The 27,877-nt window shown below is 42.4% G+C and overlaps 2 protein-coding genes across 2 annotated transcripts in view; both read right to left on the bottom strand.

Moving 5' to 3' along the window:
* LOC150083833 (cholesterol 7-desaturase nvd-like) overlaps nucleotides 1-7,810 on the bottom strand; it is a 28,349-nt gene extending 20,539 nt beyond the window's left edge. Inside the window, exon 1 of the mRNA XM_090375406.1 lies at nucleotides 7,683-7,810. Coding sequence (XP_090231532.1) covers nucleotides 7,683-7,810 — 128 coding nt within the window. The remainder of the gene's footprint in view (nucleotides 1-7,682) is intronic.
* Nucleotides 7,811-10,186: 2,376 nt separating this feature from the next.
* Nucleotides 10,187-26,240, bottom strand: spo (cytochrome P450 spook). Its single transcript, XM_090375400.1, has 4 exons — nucleotides 25,877-26,240; nucleotides 23,701-24,498; nucleotides 23,453-23,552; nucleotides 10,187-10,532 (listed from the first exon to the last, which is right to left on the bottom strand). Exons 1-4 carry the CDS (start codon nucleotides 26,238-26,240, stop codon nucleotides 10,280-10,282), a joined length of 1,515 nt encoding a protein of 504 aa, XP_090231526.1. The 3' UTR covers nucleotides 10,187-10,279.
* Nucleotides 26,241-27,877: the final 1,637 nt, after the last annotated feature.

Genomic DNA, 27,877 nt, shown 5'->3' with positions numbered 1-27,877 from the left:
TAGGTTACTAGTGGTGGGATACTTACGGAAATTATTCCAAGCACGGTTTTTTTCCTGTTTGGCAATTGAACACTCTGTATTCCACCAGTTATTTCTGTGTTTGTGATAAGGCGTGGATTTTGGAACCATTAGCTGCAGTGAGAATCTGATTGATTATATAAGTATTTACTTCATCAATATGTTGCCTTTGAACATAACATCTGTCTAAGAGTATTTTTGCAGAATACCCTCCCCAGTTTGCCTTTTTAAACTGCCAGTTGGATCGTTGAACAGGATTCGGAGTTACTCTTGTTTGTAGTGAGCAAATAATTGGAAAGTGATCACTGTTAAAGGGATCGGTTAAAACTGACCATGTCATGATTGGAAAGATAGATGGTGAACAAATTGACAAGTCTATTGCAGAAACAGATCCTGTTGCTAGGTGTATGTAAGTAGGAGATCCAGAATTTAATAAATTAAGATCATTATTGTTCATGAATTCCTCCATCAATTTGCCTCTTCTATCCATTGTAGTAGACCCCCACAATGGATGATGTCCATTAAAGTCACCAAAGAGACAAATTGGAGTTGGGAGTTGTGAAATCAGGCTGTCAAGTTCTGAATGCGGAAATGGTAGAGATGGTGAAATATAGATGGAAACAAGGGTAACTGAAATACCAACTGCAATACGAGCTGCGACAACTTCTAGAGTGGTTCTCAATTGGATCGGCCTGGATGGAATGTCGGAGTTAACAAGAATAGCTACTCCGCCACGAGCAGGAGAGTTTGAACTCCTATCTCGTCTGTACATCACATAATTTGAAAATTTTGGTGAAATTTGGGGTGACAAGAAAGTTTCCTGTAGGCATACACCTATGGGATTGAATTGAGCTAGTAAATCCCTTAAGTCATCAGAATGACTACTTAGTCCTCTGCAGTTCCATTGTATGATGTTATACATTATTTAGATTTAGCTGAGGATGATTCGTCTGACTGTTTTTTGTTCGTGGGACATTTCTTCCGGTCTTTTTTTGGGAATGTGGGGCGTCCAATATCCATGGTGTCATCTGCATGGAGTTCTAGAATGGGCTCCTCGTTACTTAGCAGCTCATCTACATCCATATTATTGGTAGGCGATTCCATTTTGTTTGAGACTGAGTGAGATTTTAATTGTTCTTTTTCAACTGAGACTAATGGGGTATGAGTAGGAATACTGATTGGAGTATTTGTGGCTTCGCTAGTTTTTTTCGGAGGATTATCTTTTTTAGAGGTTGAAAGTGTAACTTTAAGCCAATTCGCTAGAGAGGTATTAGGCGGAACTGATACATCCGTTTGAGCTGCAGTAGAAACAAAGTTTCTAGTTCGAGCTGCATAAGAACGACCACTAGGCATGGTCGACATAACTTGTCTACGTGCCTCAGGAAACGTGACTTTATTTTCAATTTTGTATTTTTGTATTTTCTTTCCTGTTATCCATAGCTCACAAGTTTTGGAAAAGGCTGGATGGCTTCCTTTGCAGTTTGGACAAACAGGAGTTTTGACTGAACAATCCGCTTGGGTGTGATCTTTAGAGCCACAGATGGGACATGTGGCTTCCCCGCGACAAGCCTGCTGGGAATGGCCGTATTTCTGACATTTAAAGCAACGAACAGGATTCGGGATGTATGGTCGAATCCGGCAGTTTAAATAACCAGCTTTAATAGAGGATGGTAAGTCTGGAGTGCTAAATGTCAGAATGATGGATCTTGTTGGAGTAAGATTTCCATCTTTTTTCGTCATGATCCGTTTTACATTTACTACGTTCTGACTGCTGAGTTCTTGGAGTAGTTCTTCTTCGGAGACTGTAATTAGGTCCCACTCGCTGATGACACCTTTTGATGAATTTAGAGTTTTGTGGGGAGTAATTTCTACTGTCAACCCACCAAATGTTGTTGTTTTTAACAGCCGCTCAGAATGTTTAGAGGTGGCTGTTTCAATCAGAAGGTCTCCGGATTGCAGTCTTTTAACCATTTTTGGTGATCCAGCAATTGACTCCAAGATTTTCTGAATTAAGAATGGTGACAACTTACCCACAGGTTGGGCAGATAGGGAATGGATCACCAGGAAGTTTGGGCAATCGTCATGACATTCTGCTTCTCTTCGCAGTCTTTTAGGTTGACTTGAGTCATGGTCAGGTTTAGAATCTTCCGCTCTTGAGCTCAAAGGCTCTAAGTTTGGATAATGATTTTTATCCATGATCGCTCCTTTTTGCCCTGGGGGTTTGCCTTTACCACCCAGGTTACCGGCCCCGCCACGGGGAGGCAGGAGCAGTGCCGCTTGGTGGCCAAGCGTAGAGTTAGTAAGTTAGTACGGCTAGCTAAATTAAAGAAAAAGGTACTTGCCTTCTTCTGGGCTCTCTTCTTAGTGTTTTTAAGTAAGTAGAGCTACTTAACAGAAAATTTTAATTCGAAGAGAAAAACAAGGAAAACTCTGTCACTTGGAGGAAAATCGCTTTATACACACGCAAGAATCGCTTGGCCACGGAAACGCTTGGCACCCGGGGCCAAGCTGGCGTATAAAATAGCCCTTGCGATGGTAAATGGGTGCGTGGTGGTCCTGTTTAACCATCTTTGGACCCAGTACTCAAATCGTCGTTTTGTGGGGGAGCCGCTGATACTGCTGATAGATACACACCATGACCACTCTAATTCTAAGAAAGCTTTGATAGTAGTGTCTGAGGCAAAGGACCAAATTTCAGATGCGTACAGAAGGTCGGGGTTCCTAATGCCCACCAACTCCTGTCTGGATGTCCATAGTGCTGCATGCGTTTTCTTCATTACATGTCTGAAATGTAGTATGAAGTTCAGGTTTTCGTCCCATTTCAGACCAAGATCCAACACATGTCCGAAATTTTTTTATCTCGCTTCTATTCACACATATTGATATGTGGTTCTTAATTATCTTGTTGATGAAAACCAATTGTTCGTCTTTTTTTCATTTAATCAGAGCCCAATGCAATTGTGGTATTCGTCCAACGCGACGATTTTGTAATTTGTTTGATTTTTGCAAGGCAAGGCTGTCTTCTGCTTGTTCGAAGTGATGAAAATTTTATAATTATTTTAACAAATTGTTTTTGATTCTGGGACAGGAAAGGATGTAGCGCTACCACAAAGAGCGTGGTAGAGAAGATGCCACCTTGCGCGACTCCCCTTTTTACTTAATAGGTCGCTTCGGAAGTTCCGTTAATGGGAACAAATGACATTGGCTCATTAGAAAACAGTAGCCTGGTCTGATGAATGAAAGATCCAGTTCCATCATGCAGAAGGACTGCGGCCGCGGCGACGATGGCATTATCATAGTTTAGGGGAGGGTTTTTTTGTTAATGGACATCACTGGTTCCCTCATCTCCATTAAACACATATCGACATTGTTTCGAAACAGGTTTAGCCCTATATAACGACCCTGTATCCAAATGGCACTGAACTCTTCCAACAGGACAAGGTCCCTTGTCACAAGGCCCAATAGAACGGTTCGAGAATCGTGTCCAAACAATCTGTAATCTGCATGCTCTGATGGTTGCCAAATTACCCTGATAGCAATCCATTCGAACATTTGTGGACAGTAGTAGTACTAGTAGTAGTAGTAGTGGCATGTGATGCAAGAAAGCAAGTGTATGAGCTTATGCAGCATCAGCCAGAAAAAAAAAAAAAAAAAATCACACCATTCCCTCCAAATGCCTGTCCAGTTCCTCCTTAAATTTATTCAACCTATCAACTTCCACAACGACAGATGGAAGTTTGTTCCAGCAATTAACCACCCGCTGGCTAAAGGCAAATTTCCATACGTCTATTATACATCTGTCTTTTCCTAATTTGAATTTATACCCCCTTATATTCGTAATCTGAACAAGTGGAAGGATCCCATCAGAATTCAGCGTGCTCAACCCATTCAAGGCCTTATACACCTCAATCAGATCACCGCGCAGGTGCCTAGTCTCCAGCCGCTGCAATTTGCAGAACTTAAGCCTCTCTTGGTAAGAGGATCCCTTCATTCCCCTCACCAATCTTGTTGCCCTTCTCTGTACACGCTCAAGTAAATCTACATCCTTCCTAAAATGAGGCCTCCAGACCTGTACGCAGTACTCAAGGCGTGACCTGACCATTGCCTTATACAGAGGGACAATCACCTCCTTCTCCCTGCTAGCAAAATTCCTATATAACATTGACAAAACCCCATGACCTGCCCTGGCAGCCTGTCTGCATTGCTCAGAAAACTTCATATCTGACTGCACAATTACTCCCAGGTCTTTTTCATTTTCTACCACCTTAAGTGTAGTACCACACAGTTGGTACGTTTCTCTGGGGTTACTTCTACCTATATGCAGTACTTTGCATTTCTCAAGGTTAAACTTCAGTTGCCACTTCTTAGCCCATCTGCCCAAATTATCTAGATCCTGTTGCAGTAGCACACTGCCATTGCTGTCATTAACAACCCTGCCCCTCTTTGTATCATCTGCTAACTTCGACATTAAGCCTGATATACCTTCATCAATATCATTGATAAATATACAAAACAACAGGGGACCCAACACCGAACCCTGTGGGACTCCACTAATACCATTAGTCCACGAAGAGCAACACCCATTGATTACCACCCTCTGTCTTCTCCCACTTAACCATCCTTTTATCCATTGTAGCAACTTACCCTTAATACCATTCTGCTCCAATTTGTACAATAGTCTTCCATGCGCAACAGTGTCAAAAGCTTTCCTGAAATCCAAATATATGATATCAAAATTATTTTTTGCATCCACTTCCGTTGTAACCACATCATAATATCCTATCAAATTTGTCAGACAAGACTGCAGCAATAATTCAGACTGCTGTGTCTGAATTATTGCTGCAGTCTCGTCTAGATGATCCTGCAATGCATCTTTAACCAGTGACACCATCATTTTACCCGGAACAGAAGTTAAACTAACTGGTCTGTAATTACTTGTGTCACCCTTCGATCCCCCCTTTGTGAATTGGGGATACATTTTCACATATCCAGTCCGTGGGGACCTCCTCTGATTCCAAGGATTCTCTCATAATTATGGCTAAGGGTTTGCTTAGTTGCTTTGCCGCCGCCTCTAATATAACTGGATAGATCCCATCCACCCCAGGTGCCTTTCTTATGTTTAACTTCCACAATTTCTCCTCCACTTTGCTTTCAGTCATTCCAAAATCATTAAGTATCCTGCTACAATTTGATAACCTTCTGCCATTTTCAAACCTTATTAACTCTTCATGTGTAAATGTAGAGGCAAAATACTCATTGAGTTTGTTTGCTATCTGAGCAGGATCATCAACAGTCGAACCATCGATGTCAAGTGGACCAATCAGATTCATCCCCTTCCTTTTAGAGTTTATATAAGTAAAGAAATCCTTGCCTGTTTTCTTCGCATCTTTTGCCAAGTATTTCTCGTAATCTGCCTTCGCCTGCCGAACCTCCTTTGTGACCTGATTAAAGACTAGCTTATATGTGCCATAGGCTTCTGAGTCGCTTGATAATTTATATGCATCCCGTGCATTTTTCTTCTCTGTCACGAGTCTCATTAGTTCACTTGAAAACCATTTAGGCCTAAACCTTGAACAATATTTCTTAATAGGTATGAAAAGTCTAGTAGCTTCCTCGATTAATTCCTTAAATGCTTCCCACTTAGAATTTACTGTTGGTAACATCGTCAGTTGATCCCACTGTACAGATTTTAAAAACTGTCTGAGACCACTGTACTCACCTTTACGGAAGCAAAAACCCTTTCCTTTACCCCTGATGGTAATGAAATCTTTAGGTAAATCCCACATCAGCACACTGTGATCACTGCCACCTAGTGGTTCCTTTATCTGCAAATTCTTAATACACGAATGATCACTGCTGATAACCAGATCAAGAGTGTTACTTTTCTCTGGTTGCCTCTCGAACATGCTGCAGTGGCAATATTCGCCACTCCACTCTAGTGGACCGGTCAAAAAATTAAAATATTATGTTCGGGTCACCGGGTAATTTGTTACATATACCCGTATTTGTGTCTGTAAATTGCTTCTGTTCTCTGGTCGATTTGACTGTTCTGCTGGACGAAAAAAAAAAAAGCCCAAGTTTCTGAAGAAAGACCTTTGCTATTAGCATTAGTTGAGGCATATGATGCAAGAAAGCAAGCTTATAGAGCATCAGCCAAAATAAAAAAAATAATAATAAAAAAAAAAACCTTCCCATTTTACACATCTGGTCACTTCAAATGTTTGTCTAGTTCAATCATAAATTTATTAAGCTATCAATTTCCCAAAAACAGATGGAAGTCTCTTCCAGCAGTCAACTACCCACTGGCGATAAAGGCGAATTTCCGCACATCTATTCGACAACTGTCTTTCCTCAATTTGAATCTATGCCCCCTCAGGTTCTTAATCTCATCAAGTGGAAGTATCCCATCAGCATTGAGCCTGCTCAAACCATTCAAGGCCTTGTACACCTCAATCAGATCACTTCGCAGGTGCCTACTCTCCGGGCGCTGCAATTTGCAGAACTTAAGCCTTTCTTGGTAAGAGCACCCCTTTGTTCCTCTCACCAATCTTCTTGCCCTTCTCTTTACTCGTTCCAGCTCTACGTCCTTCTTAAAATTAGGCCTCCAGGCTTGTATACAATACTGAAGGTGTGGCCTGACTATTTCCTTATACAAAGGTATAATTACCTCCTTATCCTTGCTAGCAAAATTCCTGTATATCATTGACATGGTCCCATGACCGGCTCTGGTAGCCCATGTGCACTGCTCACAGAACTTCATATCCGACTACACAATTACCCCCCAGGTCTTTTTCATTCTCCACCTTGCTGAGTGTAGGAGCACAGAGTTGTACTACACTACATTTCTCTTGGGTTACTGCCTGTCTAAATCTCTGAGATTGTTTCCACATTCTCTGCGCAGAGAATATGGAAAATTTGACTAAAGGAGCAGTGGCTACTGCAGTAGTGTTATATTGGGAGAAATTTCTCCTGAAGGAGATGAAAAGGATTTGTGGAGGGACGAATCTCGATTCACGCTATTCTTATTTACGAAATGGGTGCGGTACCAGAATGCGAAACTATAAATTCTTGCACTCACCACACTGCCGAATTTCCTCCCACACATATGCAGCACTTTGCATTTGTCAATATTAAACTTCAGTTACCACTTTCTCATCCCATCTACTTAACTTTTCTAGCATACTAGTCACCGGGTAATTTGTTACATATACCTGTATTTGTGTCTGTAAATTGCTTGTGAAAAAGCTCATAAAAATCCCTCGCGTCATCGACAGGATTCGAACCTGGGCCTTTTCCACCCGGTGTGGGGAGGACGGTGACGATACCACTGCGCTACTCGCGCAGACAGCAAGTAAATCAACAGTGGAATTCGCGCCATTTAAATACACAACATATCGAGGCACTATGACCTTAGTTTCTTGGTGCAATACTACCCTACTCTACTCTACCCGTCCATAACCGAGTAGGCACTGCAAGTAGAAGATTACTCATGCCTCGTGATTGAATCCAACTAATACAACAAAATACGGTGACATTCTTGTACTCTGTCTTGCGGATTCCTCTGATCCTATGTAGTCATCCCAGAGTATAAGCAGGACATTATTTTTTTTTATTTATACCCACTCCAAAAGACTGCAAATGTAGCTAGCAAACAGAATTCTTACCTGAATGACACCCAGGCACTAGAGTCACCTTCGGTTAACAGGGTACCAAAATCAACTGTGGTAACAACAGCTTCTTTTATTGCTGACAGCCAAAGCGCAGCATAATTATATTCAACGTCGAGCGACATCTACTGGAAATTCCTTTACACTCTCGATTTCGGGGATAATTATATTTTTTGATGAAAATAACTTCATTCCAATGACAGCTGAATGTAAGTTTTTTGTGGCCTTAATGAAACCGTGTGGGAGGAAATTCGGCGGCAGTGTGGTGAGGGCAAGAATTTATAGTTTCGCACTTTGGTACCGCACCCATTTCGTAAATAAAAATAGCGTAAATCGAGATTCATCCCTCCACAAAATCCTTTTCCTCTCCTTCAGGAGAAATTCCTCCCAATATAACACTACTGCGGTAGCCACTACTCCTTTAGTCAAATTGCATTGCCACTTTGTCAGTTAATTTATACCTCTGTGCTTCGTAAGTACGAAGTTCACCTTCTAACTTTGCATAAATTGGAATTATCGTCAGTGTTCCAGTTTTGCTAACTTAATATAGTTCAACTATCAAAGTACTGTGCTGCTTCAACACAGTCATCTAAATTATGTTTTAGATTCAGCAATGTCTGCAAATTGCATGTGTCACACGATCGGTTTATAATATTTCTGTGGAATGAAAAACCGGTTTTCTGGATTAAACCATGCATCCCTCTCTGATGACCAACTGACTTCACCACGTTGTGAAAACGCTGATAAAATTTCTGACAGTCCAAACACGATTCGAACCTAGGCTTTTGGCACACAGTGTAGATGGAGGGTGAATATAATAAATTTTCCATGGAGTTTAAACAGGCAGCTAAAAAAGGTACGTGGATGAAATTCACCTATTGGCAGTTGATGGTCGAACACTGGAATATGCCTTCCAAAGTGGAAGAGGTAGCCAGTTTAGTTAAGTTAAAATCAGAACTGGATGGTTACCTTGTAGAAATGGGAATGATATGAATATTCTGGTTTTTTTTATTACTATTTTACTTTTATTGTTGTTTCTTTTTTGGCTGGTGCAGATTTGTGAAATTTATAAGTTTGTTTCTCAAATTAAGAAGAATGATTTGCCGTGTCTACAAGACGACAAGAAAAAGGATATATTATAAAAAGTTATTATTAGCTACTTTATCATAACTTTAAAGAAGTTATGAAAACAAGCACAATGACTTTTTTTAAAGGAACAGCTGGAGCTACTGCCATTTTGATTCTGTTAAACCTTCATCCATTTGGATTTACTGGTATGACGACTGGATGAAAATTTTCTCATTTCCCTTTCCGAAACATACCATGCACAGTACGGCATATTTTTGAGAAAATAAAATGTTACTTTTACTGTACTGTACTGTACAATAATGTACAGGGGGGATAAAAATAACATAAACACCGGAGATAAGGGTTACAGATATGCACAACTGTTGGGCAACTTTTGTTTTTAAAGCAGTTTTTATTCTACATAGAATAGATCCAAATAAATCTTAAACTGCCTTTAAAGGAATATTGGACCATTCTTCATGGAGGAACGTTTTAAGCTCCTTGAATGATGAAGGTGAAGGAAATCTGCCTCTCCAAACATGCCCACAATGGCTCAATAACATTTAAGTTATTGAGCCACCGAGTGCACAATCGTTTTCTAGCCTTAGTTTCATGCTCCTCCAACCAGGATTGGACACATTAAGTTGTGTGTGTGTGTGTGTGTTGGAGTATTATCATTTTGAAACATGGCCCCGTTTGAGGAAAAATGCTTGTACCAGGGAATGAACTTGCTCACTCAGAATATCAAGGTAATCAATCAGTGGCAGTAATTCGCTTAATCATGGTGCTGAGATATCGCTAGAATACCAAGGATACCAAGATATCGCTGTACAACTCATTTTTGACCCATTATCCGTGTTTAACGGTTGACACCAGACAACAGAATAATGAGCTTCTTTGGTATATTCATCGCATGTTCAGCCATTATAAAAACTATTACTTTCATATCAGATATTTCCATTATTTTGGTACAATAAGTCGCAGTATTGAAATGCAATGTTTTTTGTGGTATTATTTTTATAAAAAAAAAATCTGGAAATTCTGAAATCCAGCAATGATTAGGTTCCGATGTAGATGGATTTGAGTACGTCCGAATGTATATTAATGAAATAGTTTAAATTTTCTGTGCGATACATCAATAAATTATACTTTTGAAAGTAATGTAAAAATTCACAGGAGACTCTTCAGCAGGAAGCAAAATTAGTTTATTTAAATAAATTACCGATGTGAGGAAAGAGTTTGCTAAAAGTACGAGCTAAAACTATGGTATTAAATTTCCCCACATCGTCAAAAATAAGTGGCTTCATTAAGTGATATCGAACCACAATAATCTGAGCGAGAGAGTCAGTCATACTGGAAGTGAAGTCCTGCTTGTGCAAATCATGCAGAATTCTCAATCATACGAAAATATGATTTAAGGAACAGCCAGACAAAGTTTGCCCATGGACTTTAGCAGTTCAGTTATCTGCAAGATCTGGATATTCACGGATCATGTACTTCACTTTCAAATAGCATTACCGTTAGACTCAATAAATACCAGATCGTTTCGTCAAACAAAGATCAAAGGTGTCAAGAGGAAGAGCGAGACAAGCAACAGGCAAAGTTCGGAAGAGGCTTTCATCGCGAGGAGGCAGAGAAAGGCGAAACTTCAATATGATGTTGGAGATTACCGCGACACAAATGTTTTGGACCATTTTGTAGCCCAGACAAGATCTACGTCCAAAGCTGTATGGAAAAAAATATTCCGGCGTAGCAATACGACCGTCTGGACCAAGGAACCTGGAATTAAACGGAAAAAAAGAAATTAAAATCATGTAGCAGAAAATGATGAAATTAATATATTGATAACACAAAAAATGCACATTTTATGACTGTTGTTGTTGTAGTAAGATTTTAGGAGCATCAGCAAAACCTTACTACTTTCTCTGAGACCGACTAACTCGGCCAAGTGTGAAAAAATGCCTATAAAAATTCTTCCCGTCATCGACGAGATTCGAATTCAGGTCTTTTCCACCCGTTGTGTTTGGAGGGCAGCGAGCCTACCAACTGTGCTGCGCACGAGGGCTTATTGATCGTTGATAAGTTCTATGTTAATCTACCATTTCCTCAATTATAACACTAAAGGTAATGTTTGTTATAAACTGAAAGAAGGCTTTTCCTATAGCTAGGTGGACGCTATCTAACTTCCTGTGCAAGTTTTATCTATTTTATCAGGTATTTCCTTTACATATTATAAAGTTTGTCTCATTAGGCTTAGCATTCTGCTGACCGTATGCTAATACGTTGTCACGGGTTGTTTCACCGTAAACGCAGTGATTAGGCTTAGCGTGTTCGCTACTTGCTACTGCTTTAACACCAGTTATTGAGTCCGCTGATGTTAGTGAATCACTACCACATCCTGCAACGTTCCAAAAGCTCAATCCTGACATAGAGGTGTAACCCTGATAATCCGAACTGTTCTCGATTCACCGGATTACACTAAAATGGAGGGAAAACAAGGTAAAAACGGCGATAACCAGTTGCAGAGGAAGAAGGATGATCCTGTCATCATTTACTTGCAGGAGGAGGAGGGGGAGACATCCCATCCGGGCTCACCCCAATGAAGCGGAAAAACCGCAAAGAAAATGTCCCAATACCTGAACGGGAAATGCGCTCCAAGACGGAGAACAGGGAGCTGCCAGAAGCTACTTCGCTGCAAAAGAACACCGATGAGGACAAGCAGCAGGACTCAACCCTCGACTCTGCCCTACCACAGGGAACTATTTACGAGAAGACCCCCTTCCTTAAAACGGCATTAGAAAATATATTTAAGGAGAATTCAAACAGAGTGTCCTCCGGACTTAGATCTCAAATTGTGACAATTTTCCACAAGATGGAAACAATACTACATGACCAATACCTTGAAAGTGAGCGAGCCACCACTCGACTTCATGCTTACATAGAATGCGGGGCAAGTAAAATGCCACAACGCGCCCCGACATATTCTGAAGCGCTGAGGCATAAAGGCGCCACTGCTGCCGATACCATGACCACTACAACCACAAAATCAGCAACTAGGAAGACGCTGCTCCCCACCCCACATCTCGTGCTACTCAAACCGACCAACTCAGATACGCTGAAAACAAGTGAAGATGTCAAAAAAAAAAAGGTTATTGACTCGCTAACGCAGGAATTTAAAACAGCCAGAATCCGCTCCATACGGAAAACTAGAAACACTGGTGTGATAATCGAAACGGAAAATAAAGAAGACGCTAAATTGATTATCAACAACACCAAGATTCCTAGACTCGGTCTCATGGTGGAAACTCCTAAAGAAAAAGGTCCCTCAGTCATCATATTTGGCGTAGACCCGAATCTGACTCCGGAGACAATCTGTAAAGAAATCTTCATGCGAAATCTGCAACAAGACTTCCCCGACGGAGACTACAAAAGTTTAGTAGTGCCCAAACATCAAACCAGGACCAGGGATGGCAGCTCGAACAACTGGGTGGTCGGATTGACCCCTGAAGCGTGGAGAGTCATCACAAAACAAGAAAGGATCTACATATGCTGGAGCTCCCACCGCTTTAGGGAACACATCGCGGTGCCAAAATGCTTCCGATGTTGCCGATTCGGTCAATATCGGAAGCATTTTGGCACCGCATTGGCATTTTGGCACCGCGTTGGCATTTTGGTACCGCGTTGGCATTTTGGCACCGCGTTGGCATTTTGGCAATGCCAACATTCGAGGTTGGCATTCGAGGTGAGCGGACGCGCTTAGACAGGGCTCCTCAGTTAAGTGGTTTACTTTTGGATAGTGCTTTTAAATATTTGATTTATTTAGATATTGTTGGATTATTTTGTTATAGGTTTTCCTGTAACTGTTTGATTTTAATAATATTATAGATATAATTTTTTAAAGTTACTTTCATTGATATTTATTTAATTTTATAATGGTAGTTACGAGATCTGCCTTAAACACGTCACAGGGTATCGTGACTCACACGGAAATACCAGATGGCGATTTACGGGTGAGTCATGATTTAATCCGTTGTGGAACCTGTGGAATGTTTTCCAAGGTCGACCTGGTGACTAATCCTACCTCACCTGGGGATTCTTTTCTTTGTGATCGATGTAAGGAGTGCACCGATCTTAAATTACAATTTGGTGCACTGAGGGAACAATTTGAGTCCCTGAAAAAACGAGTGCTTGCCCTCGAAAATAATGCATCTGGGAGCTCGTCAGGGACTCAAAACTCCAGCAATCTACCAAGTGATGCACACCCGATTCGAGCCTCAAAACAGAAAAACCAAGTGCAAACTACTCTGGTTAAAAAGGACATTGTATTATTAGGAGACTCCATTGTCAGGGAAACGGGGAATATTTTTTGTAATAAAGATAGGTGGAGGAGAACCAGGGTATGTCTGCCGGGAGCAACTATTGATGATGTCACCAACAGACTGTCAGATTTTAAAGGGGGTAAAGAAAATATTATTATTCATGTGGGGACAAACGATATTAAACGTACACGATCTGACGATTTGTTGGAAAAATACAGGACCATGCTGAGGAAATGTCGCGAGCTAGGCCATAATGTCTATGTGTCTGCAATTCTGCCCAGACACGATAGGAGGGATTATATGTTAAGAGCCTTGTGGATTAACTCAAGACTTGAAGGAATCTGCAAGGCTTTAGGGGGTAAATTTCTATCAGCATGGCCCACACTTGTAGGTAGAAGGAATTTGTTTTGTAGAGACGGGATACACTTAAACAAAGGTGGTGCAAAAGTTTTTGCCAGTATTATTGAGGATACCTTAAAGGTTCAGGGGAACTGCTAGTTAGGGGGGATGTGGGTAATACTGACACGCGTTTATCTGATAATATTGGTCAAAGTAACTCTTGCACATACCTCAAGAGTTCTTATCTGTTACCCCAACTGGACGTATTATCTAGATGTTCTGGGGGCACAAACGTTTCACGTGGGCGGGTAGCTAATGCCAGGGAAGAGAGCCTAAAAAACTTCAAGGGTTGTGTTAGGGTTGTTAAATATACAAGAACAGTAAATCTTAATTGTTTATACAGTAACGTTAGAAGTGTCGTCAATAGAATGAGCGAATTCGAACTGCTGGTTAAAACAAGTAACGCGGACATAATAGGGCTTACAGAGACGTGGTGCCACCCGGAAATTGGGGATGATGAGTTTCAGTACGGCTTGTATAATGTATTTAGGAAGGATAGGTTATATAGAAGGGGTGGTGGGGTAATGCTTCTTATCAGAAGCAGCCTGAGTGCGACGATAGCTTTCCCGGATTCAGACGTCTCACATGCTAGTATAGAGTCTGTATGGTGTGAGATAGTTGGAAACAAAGGTATAATGCGAGTAGGAGTAATCTACAGACCAGGTGATTGTGAAGATTATGACAAAAGCCTCTACATGCAAATGGAATGGGCAAGTAAGCGTCAATGCCTTATTATGGGTGATTTCAATCTGCCTCTAATTGATTGGAGTAAATGGGAAGGAAACTCGACATGGGGAACAAAATTTTTAAATCAACTAGATGACTGTTATTTGTATCAACATGTCAGGGAAAATACTAGAGAAAAGAATATCCTAGACCTCATCATCACACATGAATCAGATGACATAACAGTGCTGACAGTAGAGGAACCAGTAGCAGGAAGTGATCACGGAGTTCTACGGTGGATGATGACGAGAGAGGTAGCAGAAGTAAAAGGCAAAGGAATGGGTTTTAATTTCAGAAAAGGAAATTACGATGCCTTAAGGTACTACATGGCCTCTATTAACTGGGTAGATATCGCGCAGAGAATGAATACAATTGAACTGTGGTACGCTTTTAAAACATTAATCACAGATGCCTTGAATGCGTATATACCATTAAAAAAATACTCAACGAGAAGGGTTCCAAGTTGGATGAATAGTGAAGTTGCCACATTACTTGAGCAGAAAAAGGTGGCATGGAAAGGTTACAGAACAATAAAAAGTACTGAAGCCTATAACAGCTACAAGGTGATGTGTAATAGAGCCACAGAAAAGGTTCGACAGGCAAAGGCAGTTTATGAGAAATCACTAGCAAACAGAGCAAAGAGGGGGGATAAAGAATTCTTCACATATATAAATGCCAAGAAGAGCAGGACAAACCAGATCGGACCTTTATGTAAGGGAAAGGGGATAGTAATAAATACACCAGCTGCCGTTGCAGATGAACTCAACAGTTATTTTGCATCGATATTTACAAATGAAAAGCCTTTTGTGGCAAAGGGAAATTGTGGGAGCGAAGTTAAAAAATATGTAATTAATGATATTGAAATTTCGCAAGATTATTTAATGAAAAAACTTTCGAGCCTACAGACCAGTAAGGCTCCTGGAGTTGATGGAATATACCCTATAATCTTAAGAGAGGCAGCAAGCGAGTGCATTGAACCATTGAGGCTAATTATGCGAGCATCATTAGACTCTGGGGAGATTCCCTTGGATTGGAAAAGTGCAAATGTATCTCCCATACATAAGGGTGGCTCTAAAAGTGAAGTTGGAAATTATCGACCTGTCAGTCTGACTTCGGTAGTAGGGAAAATCACGGAGGCAATGATCAAGGGTGGAATTCAGGATCATTTGGATCGAATTGAAATTCTCAAGGATACTCAGCATGGTTTCGTAAAGGGAAAATCATGTTTAACAAATCTGGTTCGCTATTTCGAAAGGGTCACTCACGAGCTGGATTTAGGGAATAATTTCGACATTGTTTATTTAGATTTCAGGAAAGCTTTTGACTCAGTCCCACATGAGCGGTTGCTTTATAAGCTGGAACAGGTTGGAATCACTGGGAAAATCCTTAGATGGATAGAAGGATGGCTTCAGGGCAGGAGGCAGAGGGTTGTGATAAATGGCTATTCCTCAGATTGGGTTGATGTAAGAAGTGGGGTTCCCCAAGGATCAGTATTAGGACCACTGTTGTTTTTAATTTTCATAAACGACATTGATGAAGGGATAGAGGGCGTGATGTCTAAATTTGCAGATGATGTTAAAATTGGGAGAGTAGTTAATGATGACTGTCAAGCTGAGCTTCTTCAGAGAGACCTAGATAGACTTCAGGAATGGTCAGAAAAATGGCAGCTGTGCTTTAATCCAACAAAGTGTAAGGTATTACACCTGGGAAACAGTAATCCCAAAAAAACGTATTCACTTGGTGGAGTTCAACTAAAGCCAGTACTGGAGGAAAGGGACTTGGGTGTTACGATACGGTCAGACATGAAATTCTCTGAGCATTGTAAACAGGTTGCAAGGAAGGCCCATGGTGTCCTATCGATGATCTATCGAACTTTTGCAAGTAGAGATAGGGACGTGATAATCCCATTATATAAGGCTTATGTTAGACCACACTTGGAATACTGTGTTCAAGTATGGAGACCGCACCTGAAGAAAGACATCGAGCTTCTTGAAAGGGTGCAAAGAAGGGTAACTCGCCTGGTGAGATCGGCAAAAGGGCGTCCTTATGAAGAAAGACTTCGAATATGTGGGTTGCAGAGTTTGGAAACTAGACACCTTAGAGGAGATTTGATTGAGGTGTTTAAGGCTCTGAGAGGCATCAGTAAAATGAATGAGGACAAAATTTTCAAGATTATAAATGATGCTAGAACTAGGGGACATAAATTCAAGTTACGGGGGGAAATGTTTAGATTGGATTGCAGGAAGTTCTATTTTAGCCAGCGAGTTATAAATTACTGGAATAAGTTGCCTTCATGGGTGGTAGAGGCCGATAGTTTGGGGAAATTCAAAGGTCATCTGGATAGTACTTTCGGGTAAGGGAAGCACATAGGATGATAGGTTTAATTTCCTTTTTATTTTATTTTTTTTTATTTATTAATTAGTAGTAGTAGTAGTAGTAGTAGTAGTAGTAGTAGTGGCACATGATGCAAGAAAGCAAGTGTAGGAGCTTATGCAGCATCAGCCAAAAAAAAAAAAAAAAAAAAAAAATTATTATTATTTAGTTATTTATTTATTATTTTATTTTTTTTTTTATCATTGTTTTGTTCGGATTTTTTTTTTTTTTTTTTTTTTGGCTGGTGCAGCATAAGCCATAGGCTTTCTTGCACCATGCGGCCGTTACTAATACATGCGCCCAACAGGAACCAACCTGCGGACACTGTGCCGAGAAGGGGCACAACTATGCTAACTGCCCGAACAAAGGAAAAGAACCAGCCTGCGCAAACTGCAAGTGGCAGAAGCTTCCCCACACGCACTCTGTTCGAGACAACAAATGCCCGGTATACGTAAAAGCAAGAAGTGCACAACAATTAAGAATAAATTATGGGAACTCTCCCTAAAAGGTACAATAACAACTGTATCAAATTTCTTCAACTGAATGCGCAGCGGGCTATTGCCGTAGCTGGTCAAATTAGACAAAAAGCTGAAGAAGAGAACCTGGACATCCTTCTGCTGCAGGAGCCCTACACCTGCGCGGGTGCTGTCCGGGGTTACCCACTCAGCTACAAAATTGTTCAGGTAGAGGGAGCCACCCCCCTGGGCTGCGGTGGCTGTCAGGAATCCCGACATAACTGTGACAAGAATATCACACCTGTGCTTGGAGTGGGCGGCCTGCGCTCACATTGTTACTCCACTGGGAGAGCTATATATCATCTCTCTGTACTGCCGCCCAGGAGCAGGCATCCAACCAGCCATCCAATACCCAAATCAAGTACAAACAGAACTTGGGTTCTAGGATCCTCGTATCTGCGGACCTAAACTGTCGATCGCCATTGTGGCACAGTGAGACTCCTGAACGTCGAGGAACTAGGAATGGCCAATATATGGAGGAATTCCTGGCTAACAGCAGCTTCGTTGTCCTAAATCGACCAAACAATCTCCCCACATTTAGTTCCACTCTCTGGGAGGTCACTATAGATGCAACAATGGCTACCAGATCCCTTGCTGGGCACCTAAATGATTGGAAGGTACAGGAAGACTGGACCTCCTCAGACCATAGGGCTATCACCTTCACGATGCACAGATCGCTTCACCGGGCTCCAACAAACAGCTACAAACTCAACAGATATGCCGTTGATAAGGCCAACTGGAACAACTTTAAAGAAGCCATAATTAGGAACACAGAGAACCTGTCTTCCAATAACCTCCACAACCAAACCCCCGATCAACACCAGCGTGCTGTCACTAATGCCATCCTACAAGCAGCGGACCAGTCGATCCGGAGAAGGGCCCCCCGGCCAGGCGCTGTGCCGTGGTGGTCGCAGGAACTTGACCTACTTAGGAGAGATATGAACAGGAAAAGACGTGCCTTCCAAAGAGCCAGACGGTCCTGGCCTCCTCCTGAGGTTGAACCCCTCAGACAACAATACAGGGAGGCCAGGAATAACTACACTGTGATGATCAGGCAGCGGAAGAAACTGTCCTGGGAGCATCTGGTTTCCACAGTCGGCAATACAGACCCATGGAGCATCATATATAGAATAACCACAAACAAGTTACCAAGGGGAGAGGTCACGCCCTCCACCATCACCCCACAAGGCACCATGACAAAAAACTGGCACGACACCGTCAACAACATTCTCAATGCCACCTTCAAACCCATCGAAGAGGACAACACAACCTCAACAGCATCAGCTGTGCCACGCCAACAAAACCTACCAATCGGCCCGAGTGGAACAACCATTCACCCTGCAAGATTTACAAACTGCCATACAAAAAATAAAAAACAAAAGAACCCCAGGACTGGACATGCTTGAACCAGAACTGGTAAAAAAGGTGGCCGAGTATGTCCCGAACTTGCTGTTAGACTTATATAACCACTGTCTTCTTCAGGGCTGGTTCCCCTCGGACTGGAAGGTAGCCAGTATAAAATTAATCATAAAAAACCCATCAAAGCAGCAACATATACCGGAGTCCTACCGACTTATAGCCCTCCTGTCTGTACTCAGCAAAGTCCTGGAACAACTTCTTAGACAGAGGCTTGAAGTACATTACACCGCAGCAAATTTAACAACAGACAAACAATTCGGATTCAAAACGGGGAAATCCACTCTGGATGCACTAGAATATATCATGAATGCCGCGTCAAACTGCCAACGAAAGTACCTTCTTCTCATCTCTGTGGACTTTGCAGGGGCGTTCGACGCCCTCTGGTGGCAGAGCATCCTCGCAAGACTAAGAGCTGCCAACCTGCCATCAAACCTATATGGATGCATTCAGAGCTACCTGAACAATAGGAAGGTCCTAGTGCAGGCTCCCTACTGCAAGGTTGAACGTCAGGTACACAGGGGCTGCCCTCAGGGCTCTGTACTGGGTCCCCTCCTTTGGAACTACGTGCTGGATGAGTTCCTCTCCCTGGAACTGGGGGGTGTGCAAGCGCTCGCATACGCAGATGACCTCTGCCTAATCCTCTCTGCTGATTCAAGAGCACAACTGGAAACGCTTGCCAACTCAGCACTTTCTACACTAAGAGAGTGGACCGAAACTCATCACCTTAATATCTCTGCCACCAAAACCCAATCTATCCTACTAAAGGGATATCTAACTCCTACCAGATCACCGCAGATAAAAATCTACAACAGAACGATCAAGTTGGCCACAGAACTCAAGTACCTAGGAGTGATCCTGGTATAGGTATAGGTATGTTGAGGGTCTGACGGCTCCGGGGATTTCTCCCATCTCCGCGTATGTTCTTTGTATCGAGTGACAGTACCCTGTCTATGCCAGAGGTTTAAAAATAATGTATGGGTCATGTGGTATGTAGTTTGTTGTGCCCATTGTTCATCCGGCCTGTTGGCCGCCGGGCCCCCAGTGGGACCCGGCGTTACCATACCTAGCGACGGGCACGCCGGCCGGGTGTACCAAGAGACTAATTATACTCTGGCAGGTCCTGCCACTTACTTTCCTGGGATTTCGGTGACGAGGACCTAAAATAAAGGTTGGAGTTATCGCTAAGTTGGAGTTATCGGTTTAAGTAAAATTGTATTTAGAAAGCGCTGCGTGGGGTTTTACGCTGAAAGAACTATTTCTAGAGAGCCTAAAAGGTCGGGCAAAATTTGATGTGTTTTAAATTTGGACATGTGGGGCAGTCGCTGTACAAGAGAAAGTGTTGGGAGGGGAGGGTGAAGACTGGGGGATGAAATAGGAAGAAGAGGGGTCGGATAGAGAGGTGACCCCCCATTTTCAGTGGGGCATGCCCATGCCCCACCAGAGTGAAAATATGGGGAGGCGAGGAGAGGAGAAGAGCAAATACCCCCTCCCCCTCCTCCTCCTCAAAAAAAAAAAAAAAACTGCACAAGGGAGTGCAGTTTTGGGTCGACAGTAGGCCATTCAAATCATCCTAAAGTCTTGTCTTTCTGTGGTATGGTGAGTTTTTTGCTTGTGTTTTTTTTTTTTTTTTTTTTTTTTTTTTACTTGTTTGACCTCCTGCATTCTTCCTAGTTGGGTTGCCTTTGGTATATTTCTATCATTGTTTTCCTTCTAGAAAATAGATCCTGGGCATATTGACTGAGTGCCTTGTAGTCCTCTTGAGTGCCTAGCAGTCTGGGTTCTTGGTTGTCTGGGATATATTGGATTGACGTTATTAGCTGTAGTCGCAGGTCGTCATACAAATCGCACTCAAACATTAAGTGTCTCCAGGACTCCGGGTTGCCACAGGGACAGTCCGCGTTATTTATGATACCAAGTTGGTGAAGTTTAGCTTTAAACGGGCTGTGTCCTGTAAGGAGGAAGGTGGTATTTCGACCAGGGTGAAACCACACTGGCGCCTTAGGGTACAGCTTGGTGACAGTGGGGAGGAATCTTCTGGTCACTGCACCTTTTTCTGTGTTGCACCATCTCCTCTGCCAAATCTGGATGAGGTGCTCGGTGATTCTTCTCTTCTCATAGTTGCGGTCATTAGTGATGTCAGTGGTGAGGTCATACATCGTAGCCGATGTGTTTCTGGCAAGATGGTAGAGCAGACCACAGCGGGTAGCTTCGAGATCCAGGGGTAGAACTCCTACCAGGACTTGGAGGGCAGCCGTGCTAGTCGTTCTAGTTGCTCTCGACATGGTTAGGAGGATGGTCCTCTGAATGGTTTCGAGGATCCGTTTATTCACTTCTAGTGCCGCCCTCGCGTACCAGACAGGGGAGCCATATGTGATGGCAGGGATGAAGAGAGCTTTGTAGTACAGAGACAGGGTAGTACGTCTGAGTCCCCAGTCCCTGCGAGTGACTCTAGCGAGGAGGGCCGCATATCTTCTTATCTTTTGTTTAATATATTCTAGGTGTGGCTTGAAATTTAATTTTCTGTCCAAGATTATTCCTAGGTATTTAATCTGTTCGCACAGCTTAACTGTTTTGTTCTCAAAACAGTTAAGCTGTGCGAACAGATTAAATACAGATTAAATAGTGATCCTGAACCGAAATTTATCATTTACACCCCATTTAAAATACATCCAGAAGAAAATGAAAAACTATGCTGCCATGCTTGCCAGGATTACCCGCCGCGACTGGGGGCTGAAAAGAAGAACCCTTGCAATACTTTACAAAGCAGCCATCATCCCTGCGATTGCATATGCTTCTGGTGTCTGGCACCATAAGGCCTCTACGGCGGTAAATCGTCGGCTACTCAACATCATTCACCGACAGATTTTATTAACCCTCACCAGAGCGTGCCGCATTGTATCTACTCATGCGCTGCAAGTACTCACTGGGACCCTCCCTCTTGATCTTGAAGTGATTCGCCTAGGCATGTTACAGCAGCTTAGACGCGGAAATCCAACTACCTTCCAGGATCACACCACAGACCCAACTGCAAATCGGACAGTGGAGAAGAAAAGACTCCAGATCTATTTGCGATCGATATGGCAGCAGCGCTGGACGACCTTCACAAAAGGGGAAGTCACGCGGAGGTTCCTCCCCGATCTACAACAAATATACCCACAGTATCCGGTATGGCTTTGCCCTGGATTGTACAGCACGTATCTCCTAACAGGACATGGAGCGATCCGCCACAAATTACACCTTCTCGGACTCGAAAACAACCCAATGTGTGCATGTGGCTCTATGGAGACCTGGGGACACCAGATGTATGACTGCGAATTTTATGAAGATCTTCGTGTTGAATTAATCATCCAAGTGCGCCTTAATCCCAAAAACCGGGAACACTACTTACTGGAAGATGAAGCCTCATATATAGCGTTCACCAAGTTTGCTCAGAACCTGTATGCTAGACGCTTGACCATTCCTCTGCCTGCAAACTTCGAATAGATGTGTCAAACAAAGCTTCTCAGAGACCCCCAACCAGATGTCAGGTTTGACTGCTTGATCCTTCATGCAAGACAAAACTGGAACTCTTATGAGAAGTGAGAAAACTCCACTTCCCAGAACATTGACTACCGGACGGGACAACAGTCCCATGAATGACTCCCAACTGTGACATTTTGCACACCTGTTCAGCCAAACCAACATTGGATCGCCTCTGCTGGGCCTCAAGTTTTTCTGGATGGTGTGGACCTGACCCTGCGGTCTGGTTTGCTCCCACCCATGCACACAGGCCACATTGGCAACCTGAGCCAGCTCTCTTGTCTGGCTCACTGTCCACCTCTTCCTGGCAGGTGGGGAGGGGACAGTAAACTGTCCCCTCCCCACCCTGCCACCCTATTTCTTCCCTCTGGTGGGGCATGGGCATGCCCCACTGTAAACTGGAGTTGCCTTCCCTTTCGGCTCCATATTTCTGTCTATTTGCCCCCCCCCCCCCAGTCTTCAGCCTTCACCCCACTCTATCTGATAGCAACGTGAACACGCCCCACACAATCTAAAATCACCAATCTAAATTAATTTTGCCCAACATTTTGGACTTCTAGCGCTCCCCGCGACGCGTCCGCGATTTTTTTTTTTTTTTTTTTTTTTTTTTTTTAAGGTCCTAGCCACTGAAATCTTAGGAAATTAGGTGGCAGGACCTGCCAGAGTGAACTATATACTAGTGAGTACCTGGTGTGCCTCCACGGGGCTAAAGTGGGACAACATCGGGCCTCAGTAGGGTCTGGCGGCTAAATGACCAGATGAACAACGGTACAAGGCATCAAATATATACAAAGTCCATACACTTTTAAATCTCTGGCTTTTCCAGTCAACTGGTTCACCCACAATGTAAACTACGCGGAGATGGGGGGAACCCCTGGTGCCACTTGACCCTAAACACACTCTACACTTTACACTTTACTATTCAGTACTTCGATCTTCGGATCACGGTTATGGAGAATTTGTTAAGGAAAATTACTACTTTTAAATGTAATATTCAAATGTGAAAGAATTTTTTTCTTCTACCTGGGAGGGTCCAAGGTAGGAGCTGAAGGAGTTATAATATAGCCCCTTTAGCTCCTCTCCTTGTGGTTAAAATAATGGGAATTTTTTACTGCTACACAATTAGCCTAATGAATCTCCAGAACAGTGATTTACCCTTCCCCTTTGTGAAATCTTGAATTGAGTAGTCATATAAAAATATTGATGGCTTCAACCACATTAAAATGCAAAACGAAATTGAAACCCATGCTAAACGTCATAGGAAAAAAAGAAAAAAGAAAAAGGAAATTAATTCTTGGGGTGAAATTTAATGTACAATTGCAGAAATTACTTGGTGTAAATCGTCCTCTTTAACCTTTGCGAGCCACTGAAAAGCCACTAGTCGCTACGTTACCCCAGTTTCAAGGTATATATAGAAATATTAACGCACCTGGATGGATTAAAGCTCCCGGGTTTCTTCCAGAATTCTGCACTCATATTCAGATGATAGTTGTTAATAATAACAATTGTTCCTTTAGAGACTGAAAGCCCTGAAAAAAAGATAACCATCAGTAAATAATCGTAATAAATGTTAAATTTGTTAGTTCTGATACCTGGGAACCAGCGAATTGATTGGGCTCAAGAAATTTATAAATATTTCTAATGGGAAGAATTACAAAGATAAGAAATCTTGCTTACCACACACCTCCGTGTCTGTTGTAGCCACATGGGGCACAATCGGAGAGGAGGCAAGCCGCAGAGTCTCCAACACTGTCGATTCAGTATACGGCATTTCAGGTCGGTCATTCATTCTTATCATGGCTGCATCTCTCTGCCGCTGTCTTATTACCGAAATTGCCTCTTCCAGGATTCTTTCCTGCAACTGCTCATCCTGAGCCACTTGACCCAAAGCCCTCAGCAAGACGTTCCCCACAGCAGAATGACCTCCGATGAGGTCTTCCAGCACGAACAGAGCAGTTTCGCGATTAAAACCGACGTCATTCTTCTTGATGTGGGCGAAGAGCACATCGATGATATCCTTGGGGTGTTCTACATCTGCCGAAGTGGACCGTTCCGAAAGAACTTCGCCTTCGATGAACCGTCGGATGGAGCTAGCGAGTCTTCTCAAGGTCTTGAAGTGGAAATAGTGTAATGGCGACAACCATGGAAGAAAGTCCACCAGATAGCACTTGTTGATGTCCAGGAAAAGGCGATCGTAGTAATGGATAATCTGTACGAAAGAGAGAAGATGGTAATCAAAGCGACAACTGCATAGATAGTCAAAGAAAATGTTGGCACTCAGCTGCAACAACAGCGTCTTCATAGGGATCTTCTTAGTTTGCTTGACCTCCAGAAGGGGTAGGAAGTAATTGAGCTCGACAAGAATGACCTCCTGTAGTTTGTCGTAACGTACTGATTCCACTTGAGGAAGCATAAAGGGCTGCGTTATCTTGCGACGGAACTTTTGTAAAGGCGTCCAATCACACAGGGCCAGAGCTGAAAATATACAGATATTAATTGAATATTCAAGAACTGCATTACTAACTGTTAATTAAATCACAGTCATATCATAAATTGTTCTTACAGTTAGTAGAAGGCTGACCATCTTTGATGCTTCAAGATCTTATGGGTCTAGTGGTTAACATGAGAGAGCGGCAGCACGGGAATTTGAGTTCATCGTGGTTCAAACTCATATGACTGCCAAATCATTAACCTTAAATCAAAATTGTGGATTCCTGTGGTCTGTGTAGTCGTGCTGAATGAACAGATAACTGGAAGCCGATTCGAGCACGAATTGATTTACAGTCATGAAGTTGAGAAATGGTTTAATTTATCTTATCCAGCCAGTAGGCCCTCATTAGCAGCACTGTTGGTAGAATCTCTGTCCTCACCGGGTGCAAAGGACTAAGTTCGAGTGCATCGCTGACGTGAGGAAATTTTATGGGCTTTTTTACAACGTGGCTGAGTTAATCGGTCTCAGGCGAGAACAGTATGATTTTTTCTCCCAGAAACGGATTTTTCATTCAGCAAACAGAAAATCGACTTCAGACCATACACAATTTACAGAACATATACACGGAGCAATAAGGTCTTAAACGATGATGCTCCTAAAACCCTACAACAACAATAACCAGCCATTAGAGAAGTCATGTTACGCCCACTATGGGCGTTACAGCTATATAAAACACGCAATGTCAAAAGTTTTAGTTCAGCCACCAGGTATTTGGGTTGGCAGATGGTAATTGGACCATTCTTCATTCAGTTCTCGAACTTGGTAAACTTAGAAATAAAAAAGATTGAAACGTCACAAAAATAAAATATTCTTATGACTTTTGTGACGCTTTAAAATTTCGCTTGCTAGTTCATCAAAATATGCAGTTAGTTTTTAATGAAATAGACTCAGCACAAGAGGGCGCTGTGACTATTCTTCTTTTGGTAGTTCAATTAATAAATGTCATTCGGAAATATTAAATCGTAACAAAATATTTTTAAAAAATAATTTTATTTTGGAAAAAAATATTAATAATTAATAGCAATAATTAATTAATAAATAATGACTAAAAAACACAAATGATTCTGTGCGACGTAAGTAATCGTAAAAGAAAATGTAATTTTATTTATTTTTTATTTAAAAATGTTTCAAATTTAATTTAAATATAAATATTATTCAGAATTTTTATTTCAATTTTTTATTTTATTTTTTGTTTATTTTCGTTTTGTAGCAGATCCTAAATAAAAATATTTAAGAAAAGCCTTACTGCTTGAAATATTTAATTCGTTTCTTGATATGAAAGGATACATTAGAAACGACTTTCAAAAATATCAGTTACTATCGGTTACTATCGGTTATATCGGTTTTCTTTACAGCACTTACAGTTCTCTCGGTTTCCCCCGAACACAACATGATACCGCTGAAAACCAGGACGACCCGCGAAATCAGACGACTTTACTACCAAAACTTCTTTGATGGCCTTCAGCGAACTTACCAACAGACACTGGCAGTTGCCCAACCGAATGGGGAAAACGTCCCCGTACACAAGACGCAACGCTTCGAATGCCACCCACGGGCTGTCGCGTGAGGCAAATAGAGGGAGGCTGCCAACCACTGGCCAAGAACGCGGACCACGTGGATTTCGGAGTCTCTGTCGTCTGCTCCGGATTCGGATAAGTCTTAAAACTGCGAATAGAGAGAATGAGAAGACGAAGAGAACAGCAGTGAGCACGGAAGAAGCGAACATTTCGATGGAGGCAGATTTCGAGTTTGAAGAGAAAGATGTGAGAACCCATTTATGTACGAGGGATGCTCTCGTCCACCGATCCCTCCTATCGGGTGAGGCGACGTTTTTTGCAAGCGGTCACGTGATCACAAAGAGAAGAATCATAACGGTGAGGTCATGAAGCGCCATCTCATTTTTTATCCTTAAATAGATAAAAGCCGTTTAATTTTAATACCCGTGTATTAAAATTAATGTAAATACCCGTGTCATTTACATTCATGGTGGAGTACGATTGCTCTATTTTAAGATGCCAATAGGCAGGTATTTAATGTTTGGAAAGTAAAATTAAATAACTGCGTATATAATTATAGGCCCGAATTAATAACTCAGTTATTACCCTGCACAGGAATCCCGCACGTAATAGCTACGTGCTTCCTTGCACTTCATATGTCTATGAACACCCCCAGAGAAAGAAAACGCAGCAATACTTATGGTGAAAGGAAGCCCTAGGCTTTTATGCACCTACAAAAACAAAACAACATCAACAACAAAAAACTGATTACGATTATACAAAATGGGCCAACCCGGAACAATAACTGACATGATCATGCGTCGCACGCTCGCACGTATGGGCTATACTAGCAGACGACTCCTACGAAATCCTCTCCTAACCAAGTTCATCGACGTAAAACTCGCCTGGTGCAAAGAGCATGCAAGTTGGACGCTAGAAGACTAGAAGGTGTGCTGGTCGGATGAGTCACGTTATTTACTCCACACCATCAACAACATCAGGCTCTTCATCCATCATGCATGGTATCAAAAGTGCAGGCCGGTGGAGGCAGTTGTATGGTGTGGGACATGTTTCACTGGCAGGAACTTGGACCCTTGGTGCATGTGGAACAACGTATCAGTGGTCTCCGCTATCGTCAACTGCTTGCTGGCTGTGTACACCCCACTATGTTAAACTTTTTCCCGAATGGCGACGGTGTCTTCCAAGATGACAATGCGCCCAGCTATCGGGCACTTGTTGTGCAGGAATGGTTTGAGGAACACAGTTCTGACTTCCAGCATATCCCACAAGACCGCCGTAGCCTAGTGGTCAGGCGCGCGGGTGCATAAGTACATGTGCCTTGAGTGACGGGGGTTCAAGCCCGTGACTGCTGAATACAGTGCTGTTTCTTGTATTCTGTGTAGCTTGTAAACTCCTCTGACCGTTTGGTCGTCCCGGAGTATAAACAGAAAATTTATTTTATTTTTATATCGATGGGCCTCCGAACTCCGTCGATATCAATCCCATTTGAGCACTTGTGGGACACTATGGAAAGGCATATCAGGCGTCTGGATACACTAATCACCTCCATACCTGCATTGCTGACCGCATTACACACAGCTTGGTTGGCCATACCACCCGAACGCTTCTGACATCTTGTTGAATCAATGCCATGTCGGATAGCTGCTGTACTGAGGGCAAAAGGAGGACCTACGAAGTATTAAGTAAGTGGTCGTAATTCAGTGATCACTCAGTGTACACCTTACACTTTTTAAAATCTCTATCCTTCACAGTGTTCTGTGTTTCATAAACTGAGTACACAACGCGAAGATGGGGGGGGAAACCCCTGGGGTCGTTAGACAATGAACACTTTACACTTTTACCAATG

Source organism: Mastigoproctus giganteus, chromosome 6, assembly GCF_048544385.1.
Source record: "Mastigoproctus giganteus isolate SK-2022 chromosome 6, ASM4854438v1, whole genome shotgun sequence".
Lineage (NCBI taxonomy): Eukaryota > Metazoa > Arthropoda > Arachnida > Uropygi > Thelyphonidae > Mastigoproctus > Mastigoproctus giganteus.
The sequence above is the reverse complement of the archived record's forward strand: the minus strand, read 5'-3'. Positions and strand labels throughout refer to the sequence as shown.

Coding starts and splice junctions, on each gene's coding strand:
- spo (XM_090375400.1), bottom strand. CDS start 26,240: ATGTTCGCTTCTTCCGTGCTCACTGCTGTTCTCTTCGTCTTCTCATTC. Junction 23,553..23,700: donor AACAGACACGGAGGTGTGTG/GTAAGCAAGATT, acceptor TCTTTTTTTCAG/GGCTTTCAGTCTCTAAAGGA. Junction 10,533..23,452: donor GGGAGCTTTAATCCATCCAG/GTGCGTTAATAT, acceptor GTTTAATTCCAG/GTTCCTTGGTCCAGACGGTC.